The sequence below is a fragment of the Myxocyprinus asiaticus genome, chromosome 17, assembly GCF_019703515.2.
Source record: "Myxocyprinus asiaticus isolate MX2 ecotype Aquarium Trade chromosome 17, UBuf_Myxa_2, whole genome shotgun sequence".
Classification (NCBI taxonomy): domain Eukaryota; kingdom Metazoa; phylum Chordata; class Actinopteri; order Cypriniformes; family Catostomidae; genus Myxocyprinus; species Myxocyprinus asiaticus.
In genome coordinates, this window is record NC_059360.1 from 49,068,709 (window position 1) to 49,093,355 (window position 24,647).

At 36.2% G+C, this 24,647-nt stretch overlaps 1 protein-coding gene across 1 annotated transcript in view; it reads left to right on the forward strand.

Moving 5' to 3' along the window:
- LOC127455157 (ryanodine receptor 3-like) overlaps positions 1–24,647 on the forward strand; it is a 201,482-nt gene that overhangs the window by 68,887 nt on the left and 107,948 nt on the right. Inside the window, exons 23-34 of the mRNA XM_051722783.1 lie at positions 4,560–4,663; positions 8,747–8,830; positions 10,315–10,474; positions 10,816–10,963; positions 15,787–15,989; positions 16,204–16,378; positions 16,857–17,065; positions 17,298–17,497; positions 19,052–19,118; positions 20,513–20,673; positions 20,753–20,918; positions 21,008–21,094. Of these exons, the coding sequence (XP_051578743.1) occupies positions 4,560–4,663; positions 8,747–8,830; positions 10,315–10,474; positions 10,816–10,963; positions 15,787–15,989; positions 16,204–16,378; positions 16,857–17,065; positions 17,298–17,497; positions 19,052–19,118; positions 20,513–20,673; positions 20,753–20,918; positions 21,008–21,094 (1,764 nt within the window). The remainder of the gene's footprint in view (positions 1–4,559; positions 4,664–8,746; positions 8,831–10,314; positions 10,475–10,815; positions 10,964–15,786; positions 15,990–16,203; positions 16,379–16,856; positions 17,066–17,297; positions 17,498–19,051; positions 19,119–20,512; positions 20,674–20,752; positions 20,919–21,007; positions 21,095–24,647) is intronic.

A 24,647-nucleotide genomic window follows, 5' to 3' on the forward strand; every position in this document is an offset into this window, starting at 1 on the left:
CATTAGACAAATTATAAAAACAAATCATAAACAAAAAACTTTGCATGTTTGTTTTATGTATCACATTTGATACATTAGGCTTTGAAGCTCATTATCCTCCTGAGGATATGAATAAAATATTATTTTTTCAATAAACAATTTTTATCGTATGTATTTTATGCATCAAACATTATATATTGACATTTAAAAAAGGGAAATTGTTTTTTCGCTGGGTCTCAGGAACTTATGGTAAGATGACATCATAATAGCTATTAATGTAAAATAATGAGATCCTTATAATGACAGAGCAGACTGCATATATGAAAATACACAGAAATATTAGTTCACACTTTAAACATATCTTCTAACATTAATGACAGAATTTTGATACATGGATTTCAAAGGGGCGTTTTTCAATAAAATAATATACAAAATTTTAACCAAGCACAAGTTGCTTATATTCAGCAAATACTCATTTTAAAATATCAGAAACAATATAATCATTACTGCCAATTTTACTTTATTAAAATAAGCTGTTATTTATCCCAACATAAATATTTTAAATAGATCGATATAAACATTGAAACCCCTTTTTTTTACACACATAACCACTAGATGGTGCCGTAAACATGTGAAACTTACATACCATAGTTTGTTTGGCTCGTCAGCTTGAACAGAGTGAAAATTGAGCTGTTCAAATGTTGTGTATCATATTTAATACACACAGCATTATATGGTTATAGGGTTAAGCCTCGACTTCATGAGTCTTGGGTGAGTCAATTAAAGATCATTTGTGAAAGCTAATTGGCATTGATCATAATTACGTTTTTACTGTGAATGTTGATGGTACAATTTAGTTAGTATGCCTTTTGTGTGCTGTTGAACGCACATTACATTACATCATCATTACAATAAACTCATAAATTGGAAATTCCCAGGAGGACTTCAGGCACCTTAACATTTTAAAATGAGTTTGGCACAAGCTGGACGTGCAGCTGTTTAAAATGCCCAGCTGTCAGAGGTCAGAGGTCAATGTGTGTTTTTAATGAGAGCTCATTAACTGACGAGCGCTGAACACTTAGGAGGATCTAGCACGAGAGATGAGGATTATTGATACACTCTACTAGATTTTTATTCCTGCTTTTAATGAATTCAGCTCAACACACACAGTTCCAGTTAATTCAGTTCACTGACAGAGACCCCATTTACAAACTCAACAGCAGCGATCTGTTGTACTAATGACTACTTTTATCTGAATTTGATTTGAATATCTCTCAATGCTTTCTGTCATCTCACAGTTACTGTCTCGTTCCATTAATAGCAGTTGGAATTGTTATTGATTTGTTTATTGTTATTTGGTCCATAACAAACTATGAAAACTGTAACAACTGGAAAAGAGTGCATAGTTTTGTAATGGATTTCATCTAATTTCGGACCTGATGAAAACAGCCTCCTCCTGGAAACTTGCCATTGGGATGCCACCGCCGCGTGACTGCTGTGTGCATTTTCCATTTCCCTTTTTGATTTGTAACTAGTAGCACTAACTGCATAGAGAGCTATAGGATGCTCCCTTGCACCCTTTTTAGTGAATGACTTAACCTTCAGTGTGCTGTCTGTCTGCACTGGTCTCAGAACAGTTTGAAATGCACCTTATTTTCATCCTAACTCCATATAAAGCCTCTGAAAGACACATTTTTCAGTTTTTGTATGAACTCATTTATTCTCAATGTGATGTACAGTAAATAAAGGAATGCATTTATTAATGTTAATGAATAGAACTGTATTGTATAGTGATAACACAAGAAAAGAAAACAAAATATATATTAAAACAAAGCTAAATGACCAACAGATGTGTAAGAGTTGAAAGTTATTTAAAATAAATTAATTAACATGTTTTTTTCTACTTTTGAGGAAATGTGATGCCAGTGTCCTCATATGTGGACATCATGTTTATCAGCGCGCTGACGTGTGAAAAATGTACAGATTTTTTAAAGTGGCATATCAAACGAAACTAGAGACTCTCCTCTTTACAACCAAACAGGTTTCAATGAAAAAACATAAAGAGATTTCTTACCAGAGACACTTTTGTTGCCGCTTCTTCTGTAAGAGCGCTTCAAGGAAATTGACGTCATGCTGTTGCGTCACGTGACTCCGTTAATGACAGTCTAGAGTCTTGTGAACAGTATTCAGTCGGTTTTTATTCATTTAAATTATGCGTTGCGTATAGCGAAGCCAAAATACAACGTCCACGCATGTGTACTCAGGGTCGCACGAGGTTAAAGGGAAGGACTTAAACTGTTGCTTCATACAGACTTGAGAAACTGAATTTCAGACCCTTTTTTTTTTTTGTTGTTATTTTGGTCCAAAAGGATTTTAGATATGCAGTATCTGTTGAGTTTTATATTTGGCGCCCAATTAAATTAACTCAGAGTTTTTTTGCTATTGAAAGTTTGGTCCCAATTTATAGTAGGTGTCTTTAACTACTATATACTAACATTGAAATACATACAAATTCTCACAAGGTTCACATTTGCTGCTACTGAGGTTGAGGTACATGTAGGGTTTAGGGTAAGGGTTGTGGTTAGGTTAGGGGTTAGTGTAACCCTTAAGTACAAACATTAGTAATTAAAGACACCTGGTATAAAGTGGGTCTGACAGTATTTATCATCCATTAGTCACATACAAATGCAACCCCAACAAAAACGGCTCAATCTTGCATGTTTTCTTGGGTACTGAGCAATAAACTGACTCGTGTGTGTTGTATGTTTATGAAACACTCCAGAGTTTTACGCTGTAAAACTCTACTGTCCATATCACCTAAAAAACATGTGAAATTCATAACTCGACCACACTACTGCTTGTTAGTGGACACTTTATCTGCGTGTGTTGCAGAACACACAGAATGGATAAACGTCATTCTGTATTTGTCTTTTAATAATAACGATCATTTACAGATGCAGTTATTATCATCCAACAGTATTTGTGATCAATTTTAAGTTCATCATATGTGTTACTCCGCAGGTTTGCCAACTCACGTGCATTTGGCGTGAGACACGCGCTTTCAGGCTACCCAAATAAATCTCATGCCAAATAATAAGACTACGTAACTCAATGTAAATTAAATAAAACATAGCGACAAATATTGCTCGTAGGATCTCCATCAGCGTGCTCCAGAGGTCATATAACCAGAGGAACAATTGCGCTACATAACAAGCCTTCACTCGATATCTCGATGGAGACCACAAAACGTATGCACCCCATTTACTTTCTGCAGAGATTTGGCTGCTTTAAAGGGCTGTGGAAGATGTCAACTCTCTCAAACTGCTAGACCGACCCGACATTATAAACAGCAATGACGAGGTAAAGAGGAGATAACACTGTGCCATGAATCAACATTAATTGCAAGGCTTTCAAAATACACATCATCGCCCTAACTAATATGTATCATGTTTATTCTGTAGTAACACAGTGACAGAAAAGTTTTCATTTCATATTTAGGCTATTAGTATTTTCATAACAGATACAATCGTTAGTCTTTCTATTAACCAAAGTAATGAGGAGTCATCCATTGTGGTTATAACCTAATTATTACAAATGCAAGTTAAACAGTGGAAGAACTATAACAGTCTAAACATTCATAAGGGCAAATACAGTCTAAAATGAACAATTCTGGACCTCCGTGAATTTTGGAAAAATTACAGACAAAGTTTATCTACTGTTCTAATGATGTCTGATACTCAACAAACTGACCTTGTCTGCTTTAAGATATTTTAAGAGACGACTTACTGTAATTTATTATGAGCCTGAGCACACTTTATATTAGGTGTCTGTAACAGTGTAACTACAGGTGTAATTAAATGCAGGTACTTTAAATGTACTGTAAGTACAACGCAACAACAAATATGTACATAATAAATACATTGTAGCAAATAATTAAGTACATAGTAGTTACAGAAAAGGAAAACGATATTTCAGAAGGAAACAAACGTTTTCAGTCTACTTCTAGATACAGCCAGAAAGAATATACAATATAATAATAAGGTGTTATTACATTTAAGTTAGTTTAGTATGTTTTCTCATTTAGCATTTTATAGGAGAAAAGTTGTCACATTCAAAAGGTTCCAGATATACAATGTAAACATGAAATGCAATTAAATAATTATGTTAATTAGTCATTAATTGCAGTTATGTAACCAATCATTTTTGAGCTTGTGGCTGACTATACAACCACCGAAGACAATTTTTTTGACCCAGGAAAACTCCAGGTTTGCCATACTGTATGGATTTTATTTCAAAGGGCAAATGCCAGGTAAATTGGCAAAAGTGAGCAAAAAATAAATAAATAAATAAATCATATCATCATTTGCCTTGTAGGGTTTGATAAGGTCTTGTTGTGGTGTTAGAAATGAAAGATAGCACTATTATCAAATACACACACACTATGTTCCGATACCGCTGGGTTTTAGAATATTACGCCATTGTTTTGTCATCAAAATCTCACTCCAACCAGGTGACAAAGTTGGCAACCCTGTACTCAGTCCAGCAGTCTGTATTTAGTCATGGTTGATGTTGATTTTCAGATCAGAGAAGATAATAAGCGTCAGCACCCATGTCTGGTGGAATTCTCCAAACTGCCTGAAACTGAGAAGAACTACAACTTACAGATGTCGACAGAAACACTCAAGTAAGATCAGCACACACGTGTTTGTCATTCAAGAGATGTTTACATCAGAGATCATGTCCAGTTCATGGCCTGCAGTATTGGCTTAACTACGCTTTCAGTTCCGGTAATGAGCTTCATTTTCCAATGAGTAGCACTGTACTGTCACAAAACACTAAATATGTCACTTTATATTGCGAACGCGGCAATGGAGTCGAGGGAGTAATCAAGCACACTGACCTAAACCATCCACTCTCAAATGCAACACTGGGAAATCCAAATCATTAATGTGAATCGGTTCTTTCTGACAGTTCAAGTAAATTAACTAGTTCACATAAATGATTCACTGATTCACTTGAGCCTTTTTCTCCCCAATTTTTAATGCCCAATTCCCAATGCGCTTTAAGTCCTCATGGTGGTGTAGTGACTCGCCTCAATCCGGGTGGTGGAGGACGAATCTCAGTTGCCTCCGCGTCTGAGACCGTCAATCCGCGCATCTTATCATGTGGCTTGTTGAGCGTGTAACCGTGGAGACCTAGCACGTGTGGAGGCTTCATGCTACTCTCCGCGGCATCCATGCGCAACTCGCCACGTGCCCCACCGAGAGCGAGAACCACATTATAGCGACCACGAGGAGGTTACCCCATGTGACTCTACCCTCCTTAGCAACCGGGTCAATTTGGTTGCTTAGGAGACCTGGCTGGAGTCAGATTCACTTGAGCCTTAAAATGGAATGGAATTGCAAAAATAAATATTGCAAAACACTCTCCGTTCCATTGGTCAAACAAACGGAGAGCCCCGCCCCCAATGTACTCTATTGGTTGAGTTAATGTTGTTGTTTTAGGCTGGACGAGTTGCTAAAAACAAACAGGGGAATTTTGTTGTGTCACAGAGATGCAATGTTTACGGTTTTTGAGAAGATTTACTTAAGAATGGTTTACTTATTGTTGCCTCTGCATAATAAGCCGGCGGGTCCAAAGGGGGGCGGTATATCATGAAACATGTTTACGCTTAAAACATTAAAGTATCCGTATTCATAAGACAGGCATATGAGGTATCATTTGAAAGCTTAGAATCTGAACTTTTTAGAGATAACCATCACTTCTGTATTTGTTACTTAAAATAACAAAATAAGGCCTCAAATCATTTGCGTTGAAAATTAGCGCCCCCTAGAGGTGATGAGGTAGAAATATTAATATTACAATAAAAGTCCTTCACATAGCACCTAAATGGACATGTCATATATCAAATGAAAGCTCTCATTCTCATGAATGTGACTGTACAGTTAATTTTGTTGCCTTAATACCACAGTTCAAAAAATTTTCAAAAGAATCACAAAGTGAAATATGATTTCTGTAAGTCATCAAATACAAATGTCTCTTCTGTGCTCTGATAACTGCTGCTGTAAGCCCCAAATAGCCAAAAACTTAATATCTGCTTTTACCTTAGGCAGATTTTAAAAACATTTAGCCATTGTTTACTTGTCTGTGAGCTTGTTTGTGTGAATAATCCAATGTTATATCTTAGATGTCCAGAACAAAATATGTTATCCAGAAGCAAAAGCATGCAAAACAAATCATCAGAAAAATATGTTTTCGACTATTAATGATAAAATGTTAGCTCAGCTTTCTAATGACACCTAGATTATGCTTCTAGTCCACTCAGAGGCCGAGATATTCAATGAAACAACAAGGGTGGTGCTGAATGTCTATGGACGAGCACACCTGTGAAGGTTAAAATGCTTTAGAGCGCCACCTACATTTCAGATCTGTATATTGTGATGAAATGTGATGGAGAAATAAATTATTTTTTCTAGTGTTTTCTGCCATCTAGTGGAATAAAATGAGACTTTTCAAAGTGAGGTAGAGTGAACAGAACCAGAATTACATGTTCGCAAAGTTAGGACAACAACAAAAAACTTTATCATAAGATTAAAAACAGATACAGTATTATTTATTAATAATTGGAGTCTTTTTTTAAATTATTTTAAATTGAGGTGGTTCTCTGAAAAATTAGACCAATTTTTTTGCAATTTGTCCAAAGTATATGTGAATGGTGAGCTTTTAAAAATTAGTGTGAAAAATTGCGGGCAGCAGCCCAAAAATGCAGCAGAGTTTAAGGGGTGAACATGATTTTAGTGTGATAAAATCACTTATTAACATTTTCTGCATAAAGTTATATCCAATATTACAACTTAATGCATGGCAATGTAATGTCAACAAACTCTAAAATGAATTTAAACATCTTTACAGCTCCAATAATAAATGAGTTTTAACAGAAGAATTGATGTAAGTGCTTTTATAACATTATAAGCGTCACATTTCTGCCTATAAACCCTCTAAAAATTGACCCCATTGACTTCCATTGTAAGTGTCTCACTGGAACACAGATTTGTGCTTTTTATAAAGAAAAGGAGGAACGAGTTGAAATAATTGATATTATGGTAATCAATATTATTCCACAAATGCTGTCGATTGAACTTAACTTGTATTGAACCCGAAATATTCCTTTAATGCTGTCACCCTAATTATTTAATGCCATCCTTGTTTTGTTTTTTGTTATTAACAATTTTTATTGATTCCATGCAGCAAATCAAATAGACACAACAGAAAATGCAGAATCAAACCACATGAAATCACAACTTTTCCTCCCGAACATTAACCCCCCCCACCCGACACAAACAAGCACCCCAGTGGTCAAAAGCCAACTGACAAAACATACAAATTGACAATAAAACAGCGGAAAATATTTCGAAACATAAAAAAAAAAACCATACTTTCAAAAACAAAAAGGTTGCAACACACACATCCAAAACCACTAGTCTCTCTCCACTGCCCCTCCCCGAGAGCCTTCCAAAACGGCTAAATAGCTGCTCCATTTCCTGATGTACAAATCCAGGTTGCCCAGCCTTCTACATGCCATCTCCTCAAATGCCGCTACCCTGCCCATCTCTGTGTACCACACTTGAAATGAGGACGCTCCAGCCAACTTCCATCCGCTAAGGATGATCTGTCTGCCGATCATAACACTGGTCAGAACCCAATTTTTTATGTGTTTATCCCCTATATTAATGACCGCCCCATCGCCTAAAACACAGAGTCTGGGGCAAAACGAAACTCGAGTGCCCAACACGTCACACACAAAACTCTGAACCCTCAACCAAAACTCTTGGATCTCAACACACCACCAAAAAGCATGGGCCATGTCTCCATCCTCTGATTGGCATCGCCAGCAGGTGGGTGTGTCTTTAAGACCAAGCCTATACAATCTAGTGGTGGTCCAGTAGAATCAATGTAAAATCTTGAATTGCATAAGGTGCACCCTTGCATCTCTATACAGACTTGATGTTTTTAGAATCCTAGCCCACATTCCTCCTTCAATACCAAGTTTAAATCTTTCTCCCATAATCTCTTGAGAGAAGTTGAAGCTCCGTCCCCAAGACTCTGAATTAGCAGGGAGTAATACACTGATGCCTCATGACCTTTTCCAAAAGCAGTAATCACCATTCCCAGAGTATCTGCCGCTTTATGGGGGTGTATACTACTCCCAAAAATAGTATGGAGCAGATGGCACTGATGGCCTGTCTGTCATATATCATAGATCGTATATTGCATATTATTATATAATCTTTCTTTCTGCAAGAAGAGGTTTTGTGATGTTTTGTGCGCACTACAGGTTCATTAAACTTCATATAACTTTTGCCTAGGTTAAAAATGTTCATGAATTATTAATGATACGCTCTGCATGACGAAACTGCAGTATACTTGACTGTTTAATAGAGTTGTTTTATGTGCAGCTGTACATCACAGAACAAAAGAACATAAACACTTCTGCTGTTTACTAAGTTAAGAATCACTTTTACTATTGCACATAGTGACTCGAATTTTACCAAGAGTAAGACGAATGATTTTCACCTGCCAGACAATAAAACAGGTGAAATTATCCCATAGAGTTACAGTACTCGAATGAGGGACTTGAGTCAGTTCCAGTAGCATTTCCACTTGAGATTGGTTCGGAACGGTTCGATAACAAACTGTTCCTGGGATGGAAGTCTCGGCACAGATAGCTAACAGCGCACAATCTAATTTGTGGTTTTGTGTGTTTCAGGACTGTACTGGCTTTGGGTTGTCATGTTGTTCAGGTGAAACTGAATGCTGAAGAGGAACTGAAGAAACTCAAACTTCCAAAGAAGTAAGTCCACAGACACTGTGTGATATTATAAATGCAGTATCATGAGCTGCAGATGGTGTGGTGAGACAACAGATGGTGACTTGAAATGATGAAATTAGTTTTCAGCTTATAATGACAATCTCTCAGATTAATCCAATAGACTAGATGGATATTGATAATCACAGGCGATGTGATTTATATTTAGCCATATTTTAGGGTTATGTTATAACCCTTTAGGCTTGAATGGGCAGGAAAAAAATATAATTATTGAAATATGAATAACTACAGTCTTGACCAACACAAAATAGATATCGTTTGAAAGCTTAGAAGCTCTACTTTACAATGCATGTAGACATTATGACCAAAACTGAACAAGTACTTTGAAATTTGCAGATAAATCAGAAGTGCTCCATTTTTTATATTTTATATAAAAAAAATTGCACTGTACATATTATTATAATCAGTAAAAACATCAAACTGATCAAATAGTCGTGACATATGTTGTTGGAAAGCTCTCAAAGAGTAGAATACAACCAGCCTATTTGTTTTACTCACAGACAAAAATATAGTGAATAATAGCTAAGTATATGTCTTTGACAATTATGCTGGTGTTGCTAATATGCTGCATTTTCGCTTATAACTTCACAAAAAATAAACGGGACATAGAATATCACATATTTAAAGGAGGTGATTATCTTTCAAACGAGTCCACACACAAGATAATCAGATGTATAGATCATTAGATAATCCACATGAAGCACAATGTTACATATGTCCACCAGGAGATGGCGCCAAATACATGACACAGACTCAATGATGACTCAAATGACACAGAATGAAACTCATTCTGTGAAATCTCATTACTAAAATCATGTCTGCATGCTATGCAAACCTTTAGTCATTGTTGTGTTTGCATGTGTAATTAGTTCTTATGTACAAATATTATGTTTTATTTGTTTGGAGAGGCTTTTGGACACTATGATAAATTATTTTTGTAATGCTATAACTTTTGATTGCTTTGTTGTATTAACACAAATGTTTTCTCAGATACAGTTGACATGATTGGGAACAAAACAAAAGCAGTTTTTCGTAGCCACCTTATTTACACCCAGAGATATATAATGTCAAATCAGACAAATAAGAAAAAAATTGGTTTAATTTTTTTTTTCAGTAATTTCTTAGGTTGAGAGTCTCAGAATGCAACATAATCTACATCATTAAAAGTTGTGAAAATTGTTCTTTACAATGATTCCAAACACACATATTAAAGTTATAAGCCTTTAATTTTGGGTATGCCACTGAAATAGGAAATCTTTCAAAACATCATCAGAGCTCACAGTGTTAATGGAAGACACCTGTTTTCTCTTGAATCTTTACAACTTTTCATCCGGTGATGTAAAAGTTACAATCATTTCTAGCTCCATTTATAGTGTGGATAATTTTCTGTTTAATTGTATAATGTAGAAGTGTCTCTAAATCTCTTTCTCTGTGTGGTTTGTGTACAGCTATTTGATGTCTAATGGATATAAACCCACACCGCTGGATCTGTCTGATGTGAAACTGACCCCGGCTCAGGAGCTGCTGGTGGACAAACTGGCGGAGAACGCTCATAATGTCTGGGCCAAAGACCGCATCAAACAGGGCTGGACCTACGGCATACAACAGGTGCTAACCTCTTTGACCCTGTGTGAATTTTATTGGCTTATTTTTTGTTATTGTGATAATTATATAATATGCAACATTAATAAGTGATGCATTTGCTTTACATTACTTTTACATTTCATTTCTTTTAAAAAATCTAATGATTCTGAATATTGTTCAAAACAAAACAATATAAGCAAGAGGTGTAATTGTGCATTGTTTTTCACTTAGATTTAATCAAAGACATCATAACAAACACAAATGGACAATTTACAGTATTTCTCAATTATCCCAAAGCAGTCAGCATCCATTCAAAGAGTGTGTTTTTCCCCCAGGACCAATCACAGCATGTTTTCTGTCCACAGGATGTGAAAAGCAAGCGTAACCCTCGTCTGGTGCCATATGCTTTACTCGATGAGCGCACCAAGAAGTCGAACCGTGACAGCCTCAGGGAGGCCATACGCACTCTCATTGGATACGGATACAACATCGAGCCGCCTGACCAAGATGCTGGTGAGAACTTAATTCAGAGTCATGTGATAAAACTGAGAGAGAAAAAAAACTTTTTTTTTTATAGTAAGTCCTTATGCCCCAAAATCTTAATTAAAATCCTAATTGTTTTTAGAAATAGAGTGTTCACATTTGAAAGCATCCAAAATCACTTCTATTTGCCACTTCTTAAAATCTTACAAAATATGTCTTAACCTCCTGAGACCGAGCGTGACTGCTGTGTGCATTTTCCATTTTTCTTTTTCATTTGCAACTAATAGCACCTAATGAACATGCAAAAAATAAATGAAAAAATAGTTTTCCTAAAAATGTATGTCATCATATGTGGACAGCGGGACTAAGTTGTGAAATTTCAAATAATACCAAACTATAGAAAGCCAGATTTGTTAATCAAATAGTTTCTTATGTTTGCAGGAGTGTTGATTATTCATGTTTTTGAGACATCAGAAATTATCATAATTAATTCTGATTCAAAGTAATGTCCAGCATCATCCAATCACTGTCAACCATGTTAAAATAAAATGATACATTATAAATTCTGAATCTATGTACTGATTATCATTGTCACATGTCTGTCAAACATGTTGAGTGATCCAAACATCATCTGCAGCCTGAAACTGAACTTTTGATCAGATTTTAGGAGTGAATGCACTTAACTGCATAGAGAGCTATAGGATGCTCCCTTGCTCCCTATTTAGTGAATGACTTAACCTCCAGTGTGCGGTCTGTCTGCACTGGTCTCAGAACAGTTTGAAATGCACCTTCTTTTCATCCTCCATATAAAGCCTCTAAAAGACACATTTTTCAGTTTTTGGATGAATCCATTAATTCTCAATGTGATAATACACAGACAGTGAATAAAGGATATTTGAACTGAATCTGAGCATACAGCCCAGCCTTCTACATGCCATCTCCTCAAATGCCGCTACCCTGCCCATCTCTGTGTACCACTCTTGAAATGAGGGCACTCCAGCCGACTTCCATCCGCTAAGGATGATCTGTCTGCCGATCATAACACTGGTCAGAACCCAATTTTTTATGTGTTTATCCCCTATATTAATGACCGCCCCATCGCCTAAAACACAGAGTCTGGGGCAAAACGAAACTCGAGTGCCCAACACGTCACACACAAAACTCTGAACCCTCAACCAATACTCTTGGATCTCAACACAACACCAAAAAGCATGGGCCATGTCTCCATCCTCTGATTGGCATCGCCAGCAGGTGGGTGTGTCTTTAAGACCAAGCCTATACAATCTAGAGGTGGTCCAGTAGAATCGATGTAAAATCTTGAATTGCATAAGGCGCACCCTTGCATCTCTATACAGACTTGATGTTTTTTAGAATCCTAGCCCACATTCCTCCTCCAATACAAAGTTTAAATCTTTCTCCCATAATCTCTTGAGAGAAGTTGAAGCTCCGTCCCCCAGACTCTGAATTAGCAGGGAGTAATACACTGATGCCTCATAACCTTTTCCAAAAGCAGTAATCACCATTCCCAGAGTATCTGCCGCTTTATGGGGGTGTATACTACTCCCAAAAATAGTATAGAGCAGATGGCACTGATGGCCTGTCTGTCATATATCATAGATCGTATATTGCATATTATTATATAATCTTTCTTTCTGCAAGAAGAGGTTTTGTGATGTTTTATGCGCACTACAGGTTCATTAAACTTCATATAACTTTTGCCTAGGTTAAAAATGTTCATGAATTATTAATGATACGCTCTGCATGACGAAACTGCAGTATACTTGACTGTTTAATAGAGTTGTTTTATGTGCAGCTCAACGAACATGGTCATTGTGTTTTACAGCGTGCTGTTTCGTGATAATTTCCTGAAATGTTTAAAATGTCACATCTGATGAAACTAGAGACTCTAATCTTTTGACTCAAACAGGTTTCACTGTAAAAACTTAATGAGGTTTCTTACCAGATGTAGTTTTGTTGCTGTTTCTCCCAAAGATAAACTCCGCTGTGGTCAGCACCATATTGTTTTGTCACATGACTCCGTGCATCAAAAGTTTAATCCTGTACTAACAGCACTGAGATCAGTCGGTTTAAATGAAATGAAATTATGCGTTGTGTATAGCGAAGCCAAAATACAACGTCCACGCATGTGGAAGCGGTGTCGCACAAGGTTAAATATTCTGACTTGTGAATAAAATTTAGATGTATGATTCTACACAAATTAAAAAATATAATTTAGTATAAAAAATAATAATAATAACTCTAACTCTAACACAAAATCTAAACTGAAAACCTCCCAAGTGTTCACATTTGGTTTCTCTAACCTTTTTTTTTTTCTAATTTTCTCTTCTTTTTAAATTAATTTGACACTTTAAAAAAAATAAAAAAATAAAATAAAATAAAAAATTGTCACTTATTTCTAAAATCCATTCATTAAAATCTTTAAAATATTTCTGTGAATAACATTAAGCTGCATTTTATTATTCTATACAAATACAAAATATATTAATAATACTAATAATAATAATAATAGTGATATTAGTAACAATAATAACAATTTCTCAAACCCTAACCCAAAATCTGAATTAATATATATATATACAGGTGCATCTCAATAAATTAGAATGTCGTGGAAAAGTTCATTTATTTCAGTAATTCAACTCAAATTGTGAAATTCGTGTATTAAATAAATTCAATGCACACAGATTGAAGTAGTTTAAGTCTTTGGTTCTTTTAATTGTGATGATTTTGGCTCACATTTAACAAAAACCCACCAATTCACTATCTCAAAAAATTAGAATATGGTGACATGCCAATCAGATAATTAACTCAAAACACCTGCAAAGGTTTCCTGAGCCTTCAAAATGTTCTCTCAGTTTGGTTCACTAGGCTACACAATCATGGGGAAGACTGCTGATCTGACAGTTGTCCAGAAGACAATCATTGACACCCTTCACAAGGAGGGTAAGCCACAAACATTCATTGCCAAAGAAGCTGGCTGTTCACAGAGTGCTGTATCCAAGCATGTTAACAGAAAGTTGAGTGGAAGGAAAAAGTGTGGAAGAAAAAGATGCACAACCAACCGAGAGAACCGCAGCCTTATGATTGTCAAGCAAAATCGATTCAAGAATTTGGGTGAACTTCACAAGGAATGGACTGAGGCTGGGGTCAAGGCATCAAGAGCCACCACACACAGACGTGTCAAGGAATTTGGCTACAGTTGTCGTATTCCTCTTGTTAAGCCACTCCTGAACCACAGACAACGTCAGAGGCGTCTTACCTGGGCTAAGGAGAAGAAGAACTGGACTGTTGCCCAGTGGTCCAAAGTCCTCTTTTCAGATGAGAGCAAGTTTTGTATTTCATTTGGAAACCAAGGTCCTAGAGTCTGGAGGAAGGGTGGAGAAGCTCATAGCCCAAGTTGCTTGAAGTCCAGTGTTAAGTTTCCACAGTCTGTGATGATTTGGGGTGCAATGTCATCTGCTGGTGTTGGTCCATTGTGTTTTTTGAAAACCAAAGTCACTGCACCCGTTTACCAAGAAATTTTGGAGCACTTCATGCTTCCTTCTGCTGACCAGCTTTTTAAAGATGCTGATTTCATTTTCCAGCAGGATTTGGCACCTGCCCACACTGCCAAAAGCACCAAAAGTTGGTTAAATGACCATGGTGTTGGTGTGCTTGACTGGCCAGCAAACTCACCAGACTTGAACCCCATAGAGAATCTATGGGGTATTGTCAAGAGGAAAATGAGAAACAAGAGACCAAAAAATGCAGATGAGCTGAAGGCCACTGTCAAAGAAACCTGGGCTTCCATACCACCTCGGCAGTGCCACAAACTGATCACCTCCATGCCACGCCGAATTGAGGCAGTAATTAAAGCAAAAGGAGCCCCTACCAAGTATTGAGTACATATACAGTAAATGAACATACTTTCCAGAAGGCCAACAATTCACTAAAAATGTTTTTTTTTATTGGTCTTATGATGTATTCTAATTTGTTGAGATAGTGAATTGGTGGGTTTTTGTTAAATGTGAGCCAAAATCATCACAATTAAAAGAACCAAAGACTTAAACTACTTCAGTCTGTGTGCATTGAATTTATTTAATACACGAGTTTCACAATTTGAGTTGAATTACTGAAATAAATGAACTTTTCCACGACATTCTAATTTATTGAGATGCACCTGTATATATATATATATATGTATATTTGTTATTATTATTTTCTTATATTGTAAATAGAAATGAACTCCCAAGTGTTCACATTTTAAAGCATGCCGTTTAACTTTTATGGTTAGCATTTTATTTTTGTATTCATTTTTTATTTTTATTTTTTACACATTTTTATTTATTTATTTTAATGTTTTTTTACCACTTTTTATTATTATTGATTTCTTAAAATCTTTAAAAATATTTATTAAATATTCTGATATTAAATATTTTATTATACTACACACACCCACACAAATAATAACAATGTATATTTATGTAAATTATTTATTTAAATATGATGCATCATTTTTTATTTTTGTAAAAAGGAAAAGGCAAATGTTAATGAGCCCAAAATAAGGTTTTCTTTTTGTTAACATAAGCTTCAGTTGCACATGATCTTTTATCAGTTAAGCGTTAATTAGCTAAATGTGTGTTTTAGGTGAATTTAGGGAAGGATTACTTCAAATAGCTGTTAAATGAGTAGAAACTGATGATCATTCAGCTCAATTCTCAAACATCATGACTTAAGTGTGTCTGGATCTGATCGGACTGATACACAGAATGAGAGTTGGATAGATTTACTAGCTTCAACTTTATTCTGTACTCTATAATGCCACCTGTTTATCTCTATGACCTCTCCCTCATCAGGTCATGTGGTGGAGCGGTTGAGTATTGATAAGATCCGGTTCTTCCGTGTGGAGCGGACATACGCAGTGAAGACCGGTAAATGGTATTTTGAGTTTGAGGCGGTGACGGGAGGAGACATGAGGGTCGGGTGGGCTCGACCCGGCTGTAAACCTGATGTAGAACTCGGTACAGATGATCAGGCGTACGTGTTTGATGGTTATCGGGTGAGTTTAAGATTCCTTCTTCAATTCTTAAATTTCAATATCAGTGTTTTTGTTGTTTTTTTACAGTAAGCTGAATTCACTGTACATGCATCCTGAATTTGTATTATCCTGATCCTTGTTAATTATCATCAGATATGTGATATTAGTGACATTTAGAAGCTAAAGCACAAAAGTCGGTTCTGTTATTTCTTTTTATCAATATTGGGTTGATCAGGGTCATCGGCTCCACATGGGCAGCCGTCTGTTTGGCCGCTGTTGGCACGCTGGTGACGTGGTTGGCTGTATGATCAACATGGAGGACAAATCAATGATCTTCACCCTCAACGGAGAAATCCTGATCACTAACAAGGGCTCTGAACTCTGTTTCGCTGACTTTGACAGTAATGATGGTTAGAAAACACCCCTTGATTTAATTGACCTTATACAGTATAATTGACTGTTCTGATGCAAGTGTGCTCATTTTACTTTGTTGACAAACTTGTTCATTTAAAGAGCAGAAAAGCCCATCTATGACTACTCAAAATGTTTGAGTGCTTTTTATAAGTCAAAGTAGCTCTAACCCACACCTCCAATCTTGTTTCATTAATTGGATGCCACGTTTAACTGACTCCTGGCTCTAATTAGCTTTTGTTGCTTCATTGGCCTAGGGGTTCACATACTTTTTCCAACCTACACTGTGAATGTTTGAATGATGTATGCAATATGTACAAGATCAACACTATAATTTGTGTGTTATTAGTTAAAACAGATTGTGTTTGTTCATTATTGTAACTAAGATAAAGATCAAACCAGACATACATTTATACATAAATACAGGCAACTCCAAAGGGTCTAATGTATGCTTTTATTTGGTTCTTGTCCCTCTAGGTTTCATCCCCGTGTGTAGTTTGGGTCTGTGTCAGGTTGGTCGTATGAATCTCGGTAAAGACGCCAGCACGTTTAAATACTACACCATGTGTGGACTGCAGGAGGGCTTTGAACCATTTGCCGTCAACATGAATCGTGAGGTCACCATGTGGTTTAGTAAACGTCTGCCGACCTTCTTCAACGTGCCAAAAGATCACAAGCACATAGCGGTAAGAACAAGCGCCTCCAGACACTCACTGTCAGATTGTGTTTTGTTTTTCTTAATGATTATTGATTGAAAACCTTCTTAATTCCCCAAAGCAAGAATGCACCTTTTAATTGAAAAACGTAATAAACGGGTTTTGTTTCTGATGCATTGCAAACTATCTTACCTCTTTTAGGTTCCATAATGGCCACAGATGAAGTGAACATCTCACAGTCTTCTTCTCGTCATGTTTGCAGGTCACCAGAATCGACGGGACTATCGACAGCCCACCGTGTCTGAAGGTCTCCCATAAGATGTTTGGCACTCAGAACAGTAACGCTGACATGGTGTTCTGCAGATTGAGTATGCCCGTCGAGTTTCACTCCAGCTTCAAGAGCAGCATCTACGCTCACGTGAACGGAGTGCATGAGGAGGAACCGCTCAAACTCAAACACAGGTCGGAGATGAAGACCACAAACTCCCAGAACCTTTCAGTAGGACGTTGTTAGTTTGTGCTTCTGAGTTCTAATCAATAAAATGTCAATGCATTTTAAAGGGATGGCACAATATACCGAATTTCAAAATATTGCAAACCAAAATTAATGACGAACCTCGAGACATAATTTGATATTTTGAAATTTGTAACATTGTTTTATGTCCATGTGATCATAAACTAAATAACCCGTCAAACATCGAAATCTCTCTGTCGCTTTTTTCGACACTATTTACAGATTTCTCACGAGGTCCTTGAAGTGCTTGAAGTATGTTTTGTTAGAAAAGTGCTTGAAATTAAAGGTGTCCATCAAAGATGAGATCCACACACTCCACTTTCACTGAATAATGCTTCTTAATATCATTTCAGTTCTTTACAGTCAGTTGTTTATTAAAAAGTAAAAATAAACATTAATTTGAATCACACCTATAGCATGGATGCGGTAAATAAACCGTGCGACTCCTCTCTCGTTAATGTGCGCTGAACCATAAGATGCTCGTTGAACTGCCTGCATTCTTAAAGAGACAGTACCATTTTTGTGCATGTTATACAAGTGAATGTAAACTGTCAAATGTAAATACATGTAAATTTTACACATTATTTCAAACAGTGACAGCTCATATCATTATTATATACAGTATGTATTTTCATGACATAAAGTTAATTGATAGAATGTAGAATATTTTCATTTTTTAAAATCTAAAATGTGATTATAACAAACAAATTATAAAACATGTTCTGTTAAGTTATATTGTTTCTTCTGTACCTGATCAATCAGTAGTAACTATTTTTGAAGGTTTGTTTGTTTGCCTTTTCTTATAGTGAAATATACATGAGAAACTCTTATTATTTAAACTTTGAGGATATTTTGAATTAGAGAGCTTTATTCTCATGAGAATTTATCATTTTCATTTTGCTGAAACATTTTTCTAAAAAGTAAACCAAATCTTCTGTCAAACTTTGTCATTCAAGTGTTGTTATATCGAATCGTGAACCATACATCGTACATCGAACGAATCAAGAGAATGTCCCACCCAAAGTATTTTACTTAAAATGTTCTCCCTTTTTCTCCCCAATTTGGAATGCCCAATTCCCAATGCGCTCTAAGTCCTCGTGGTGGCGTAGTGACTCGCTTCAATCCGGGTGGTGGAGGGCGAATCTCAGTTGCCTCCGCGTCTGAGACGTCAATCCGCGCATCTTATCACATGGCTTGTTGAGCTCGTTACCACGGAGACGTAGTGCATGTGGAGGCTTCACGCTATTATCCGCAGCATCCACGCACAACTTACCACATGTCCCACCGAGAGCGAGAACCACATTATAGCGACCACGATGAGGTTACCCCATGTGACTCTACCCTGCCTAGCAACCGGGCCAATTTGGTTGCTTAGGAGACCTGGCTGGAGTCACTCAGCACACCCTGGATTCGAACTCATGACTCCAGGTGTGATAGTCAGCGTCAATAAACGCTGAGATACCCAGGCCCCTAAAATTCTGATCTTTTGAATTTTGTTGAAGGTATCCCGTGAAGTCAATGAAACACTCAGATGAAGGAAGGAGAACTGACTACAGCAACATCACTACAGTAAGTTCTCTCTACTTTCCCCCCTTTTTTTCTTTCTTAATAGGGTTCTTGAGTTGCTATGTGGTTTACTGTATGTTCTTCTGTGGCAGAAATCAAAATAAGATAAAATAAATAATAACTATATATATGGGTCATTGACAAATAAGCTTGTTCGAGGTGATACAAATTTGAAGTTTAATCCTTTAAGCTCTGAAAGTGTTTTGAAAGATTTTTTTGTTTCAGTGGCATCCCCAAAATTAAAGGCTTATAACTCGACAAAAAAGAAAAAAAAAAGAAAACATTTGTTTTAATGATATAGATTATGATACATTCTGAGACTCTCAGCCTAAAAAACTGCTGAAAAATCACAAAAACAATTGAGCAAAATATTTACTTTTTTTCTTATTTGACATTTATATATTTCTGGGTGTAAATAAGGTGGCTCCAAAAACTGCTTTTGTTTTGTTCCCAATCATGTCAACTGTATCTAAGAAAAAATTTGTGTTGATACGACAAAATATTCAAATGTTATAGCATTACAAAAATAATTTATCGTAGTGTCCAAAAACATCTCCAAACAAATAAAACATAATAATTGTACATAAGAACTAATTACACATGCAAACACAACAATGACTAAAGGTTTGCATAGCATGCAGACATGATTTTAGTAATGAGATTTCACAGAATGAGTTTCATTCTGTGTCATTTGAGTCATCATTGAGTCTGTGTCATGTATTTGGCGCCATCTCCTGGTGGTCATATGTAACATTGTGCTTCATGTGGATTATCTAATGATCTATACATCTGATTATATTGTGTATGGGCTCGTTTGAAAAATAATCACCTCCTCTAATTAATGGTATGTGATATTTTATTTTTTGTGAATTTATAAGCGGAAACGCGGCATATAAGCAACACCAACATAATTGTCAAAGACATGTACTTAGCTATTACTCGCTATATTTTTGTCTGTGAGTAAAACAAATAGGCTGGTTGTATTCTATTCTTTAAGAGCTTTTCAACAACATATGACACATGGCTATTTGATGAGATTAATGTTTTTACTGATTGCAATAATATGTAAAGTGCAATTTTTTTTAATGAATTATTAAAACGTAACACTTCTGATTTGTCTGCAAATTTCAAAGCACTTGTTCAATTTTGGTCATAATGTCTATATGCATTGTAAAATAGAGCATATAAGATTTCAAATGATACCTATTTTGTGTTTGTCAAGACTGTAGTTTTAATATGTATTAATATATTAATATATCAGAAAATATCAAAATTACTTTAAACTCAGTAAAAAAAAATTCTCAGTAGGTAATTATATAGCTGATTCTGATCATAACATTAGTTTGTAAAGTGACTGATGTTATAGGTGAATAAGCGCTTTTGTCTTTATTCCGCAGTATTATTATTCAGTGCGAGTATTCGCTGGTCAAGATCCATCATGCGTGTGGGTTGGTTGGGTCACCCCTGACTACCATTACTATAGCAACCACTTCAATCTCGGCAAGAACCGTACTGTAACGGTTACCCTTGGAGACGAGAGGGGCCGCGTGCACGAGAGGTGAGCACTCGCCGTTAGTTGTACTGTACTTTATGACGAATCATGAAACACACTAACCTGACTTCCCATCATCCGACAGTGTGAAGAGGAGTAACTGTTACATGGTTTGGGGTGGTGATGTCAACAGTGCTGCTCATTCCACCAGCAGGAGTAATGTGGATCTAGAGATTGGATGCCTTATTGATTTGGCAACGGGGCTGTTAGCTTTCACAGTCAATGGCAAAGAACTTCCGAGCTCATATCAGGTTCATCAGACACAATTAACGGATGCTTTGGATCAATTTAAACTCAGTCTTCCTGTAAAATAACAGCCTGTGATGTATTTGCTGTGCAGGTGGAGCCCAGTACTAAACTCTTTCCTGCTGTGTTTGTACGGCCAACGAGTTCCAGTCTGTTCCAGTTTGAACTGAGCAAAATCAAGGTGAGTGAATCCTCATTGTCAAAAATGACTCTCCACTTTTGCTTTTAAAACCTGCTAGCCTATCTACATGCTAAACATGCTAGCAACACCTAGCTTCATGCTAAACATGCTAGCAACATGCTATTAATACCTAGTCACATGCTAAAAATGCTAGCAACACCTAGCTTCATGCCAAACATGCTAGCAACATGCTAGTAATGCCTAGCTACATGTTAAAACATGTTAGCAACACCTAGCTTCATGCCAAACATGCTAGCAACATGTTAGTAATGCCTAGCTACATGTTAAAACATGCTAGCAACACCTAGCTTAATGCTAAACATGCTAGCAACATGCTATTAATGCCTATTTACATGCTAAAAAATGCTTGCAACACCTAGCTTAATGCCAAACATGCAAGAAAAAAACTATTAATGCCTAGCTACATGCTAAAAAATGCTAGCAACACTTAGCTTCATGTTAAACATGCTAGCAACATGTTATTAATGCCTAGCTAAATGTTAAAAAATACTAACAACACCTAGCTTCATGCTAAACATGCTAGCAACATGCTAGTAATGCCTAGCTACATGCTAAAACATGCTAGCAACACCTAGCTTCATTCTAAACATGTTAGCAACATGTTAATAATGTCTAGCTACATGGTAAAACATGTTAAGAACACCTAGCTACATGCTATAAAATGCTAGCAACACCTAGCTTCATGCTAAACATGTTAGCAACATGCTAGTAATGCCTAGCTACATGCTAGAACATGCTAGCAACACCTAGCTTCATGCTAAACATGCTAGCAACATGCTATTAATGCCTAGCTACATGTTAAAACATGCTAGCAATACCTAGCTTCATGCTAAACATGCTAACAACATGCTGTTAATGCCTAGCTACATGGTAAAACATGTTAAGAACACCTAGCTACATGCTATAAAATGCTAGCAACACTTAGCTTCATGTTAAACATGCTAGCAACATGTTATTAATGCCTAGCTAAATGCTACAATAATACTAACAACACCTAGCTTCATGCTAAACATGCTAGCAACATGCTAGTAATGCCTAGCTACATGCTAAAACATGCTAGCAACACCTAGCTTCATTCTAAACATGTTAGCAACATGTTAGTAATGTCTAGCTACATGGTAAAACATGTTAAGAACACCTAGCTACCTAACTACATGCTAAAAAATGCTAGCAACACCTAGCTTCATGCTAAACATGTTAACAACATGCTATTAATGCTTAGCTACATGTTAACATTTTTAGCAACATCTAGCTGCATGTTAAACTTGCTAGCAACACCTAGCTACATGCTAGCAAAATGTTAGAAATACGTAGTTTCATGTTAAAATATGCTACCAACACCTAGCTTCATGTTAAAAATGCTAGCAACACCTAGCTTCATGCTAAACATGCTAGCAACATGCTATTAATGCCTAGCTACATGTTAAAACATGCTAGCAATACCTAGCTTCATGCTAAACATGCTAACAACATGCTGTTAATGCCTAGCTACATGGTAAAACATGTTAAGAACACCTAGCTACATGTTATTAATGCCTAGCTAAATGCTAAAACATGCTAGCAACACCTAGCTTCATTCTAAACATGTTAGCAACATGTTAGTAATGTCTAGCTACATGGTAAAACATGTTAAGAACACCTAGCTACCTAACTACATGCTAAAAAATGCTAGCAACACCTAGCTTCATGTTAAACATGTTAACAACATGCTATTAATGCTTAGCTACATGTTAACATTTTTTAGCAACATCTAGCTGCATGTTAAACATGCTAGCAACACCTAGCTACATGCTAGCAAAATGTTAGAAATACCTAGTTTCATGTTAAAATATGCTACCAACACCTAGCTTCATGTTAAAAATGCTAGCAACACCTAGCTTCATGCTAAACATGCTAACAACATGCTATTAATGCCTAGCTACATGTTAAAACATGCTAGCAATACCTAGCTTCATGCTGAACATGCTAACAACATGCTATTAATGCCTAGCTACATGCTAAAAAATGCTAGCAACACTTAGCTTCATGTTAAACATGCTAGCAACATGTTATTAATGCCTAGCTAAATGTTAAAAAATACTAACAACACCTAGCTTCATGTTAAACATGCTAGCAACATGCTAGTAATGCCTAGCTACATGCTAAAACATGATAGCAACACCTAGCTTCATTCTAAACATGTTAGCAACATGTTAATAATGTCTAGCTACATGGTAAAACATGTTAAGAACACTTAGCTACATGCTATAAAATGCTAGCAACACCTAGCTTCATGCTAAACATGTTAGCAACATGCTAGTAATGCCTAGCTACATGCTAGAACATGCTAGCAACACCTAGCTTCATGCTAAACATGCTAGCAACATGCTATTAATGCCTAGCTACATGTTAAAACATGCTAGCAATACCTAGCTTCATGCTAAACATGCTAACAACATGCTGTTAATGCCTAGCTACATGGTAAAACATGTTAAGAACACCTAGCTACATGCTATAAAATGCTAGCAACACTTAGCTTCATGTTAAACATGCTAGCAACATGTTATTAATGCCTAGCTAAATGCTAAAAAATACTAACAACACCTAGCTTCATGCTAAACATGCTAGCAACATGCTAGTAATGCCTAGCTACATGCTAAAACATGCTAGCAACACCTAGCTTCATTCTAAACATGCTAGCAACATGCTATTAATGCTTAGCTACATGTTAAAAAATGCTTAATGTTAGCAACATGTTAGTAATGTCTAGCTACATGGTAAAACATGTTAAGAACACCTAGCTACCTAACTACATGCTAAAAAATGCTAGCAACACCTAGCTTCATGCTAAACATGTTAACAACATGCTATTAATGCTTAGCTACATGTTAACATTTTTTAGCAACATCTAGCTGCATGCTAAACATGCTAGCAACATGCTAGTAATGCCTAGTTACATGTTAAAAAATGCTATCAATGCCTAGCTTCATGCTAAACATGTTAGCAACATGCTAATATGCATCAGCACTGCACTTTATTAATCTTATTAATCTCACACTGGACTGTCATAAATTATATTTTTTCTTAACAATACTGGCAACTGATTATCATCCGACTGCCTGAATGTCAATACAGCACAATACAACATACTGTGTATTTTATATATACTATTTTTATTGTATACTGTGTTTTTATTGTGTGTATGTGTATTGTGTACTGTACATTGTATATTATTATTGTATATTGTGTTGTGTAATTATATGTATATTAGATATGTAAATTGTGTTGTGTAATCTGATGTTATTTTAAATTGGTATATGTCTCATCACTGTCATGACTGCTATGTTGCTCGGAACTGCACCCAAGACTTTCACCCACTGTTGCACTTGTGTATATGGTTGTGTGACAATAAAGTGATTTGATTTGATTTGATTGATTTGATAATAATGCCAGCTACATGCTAAAACATGCTAGCAATACTTAGCTACATGCTAAAAAAATGCTAGCAATGCCTAGCTTCATGCTAAATATGTTAACAACATGCTATTAATGC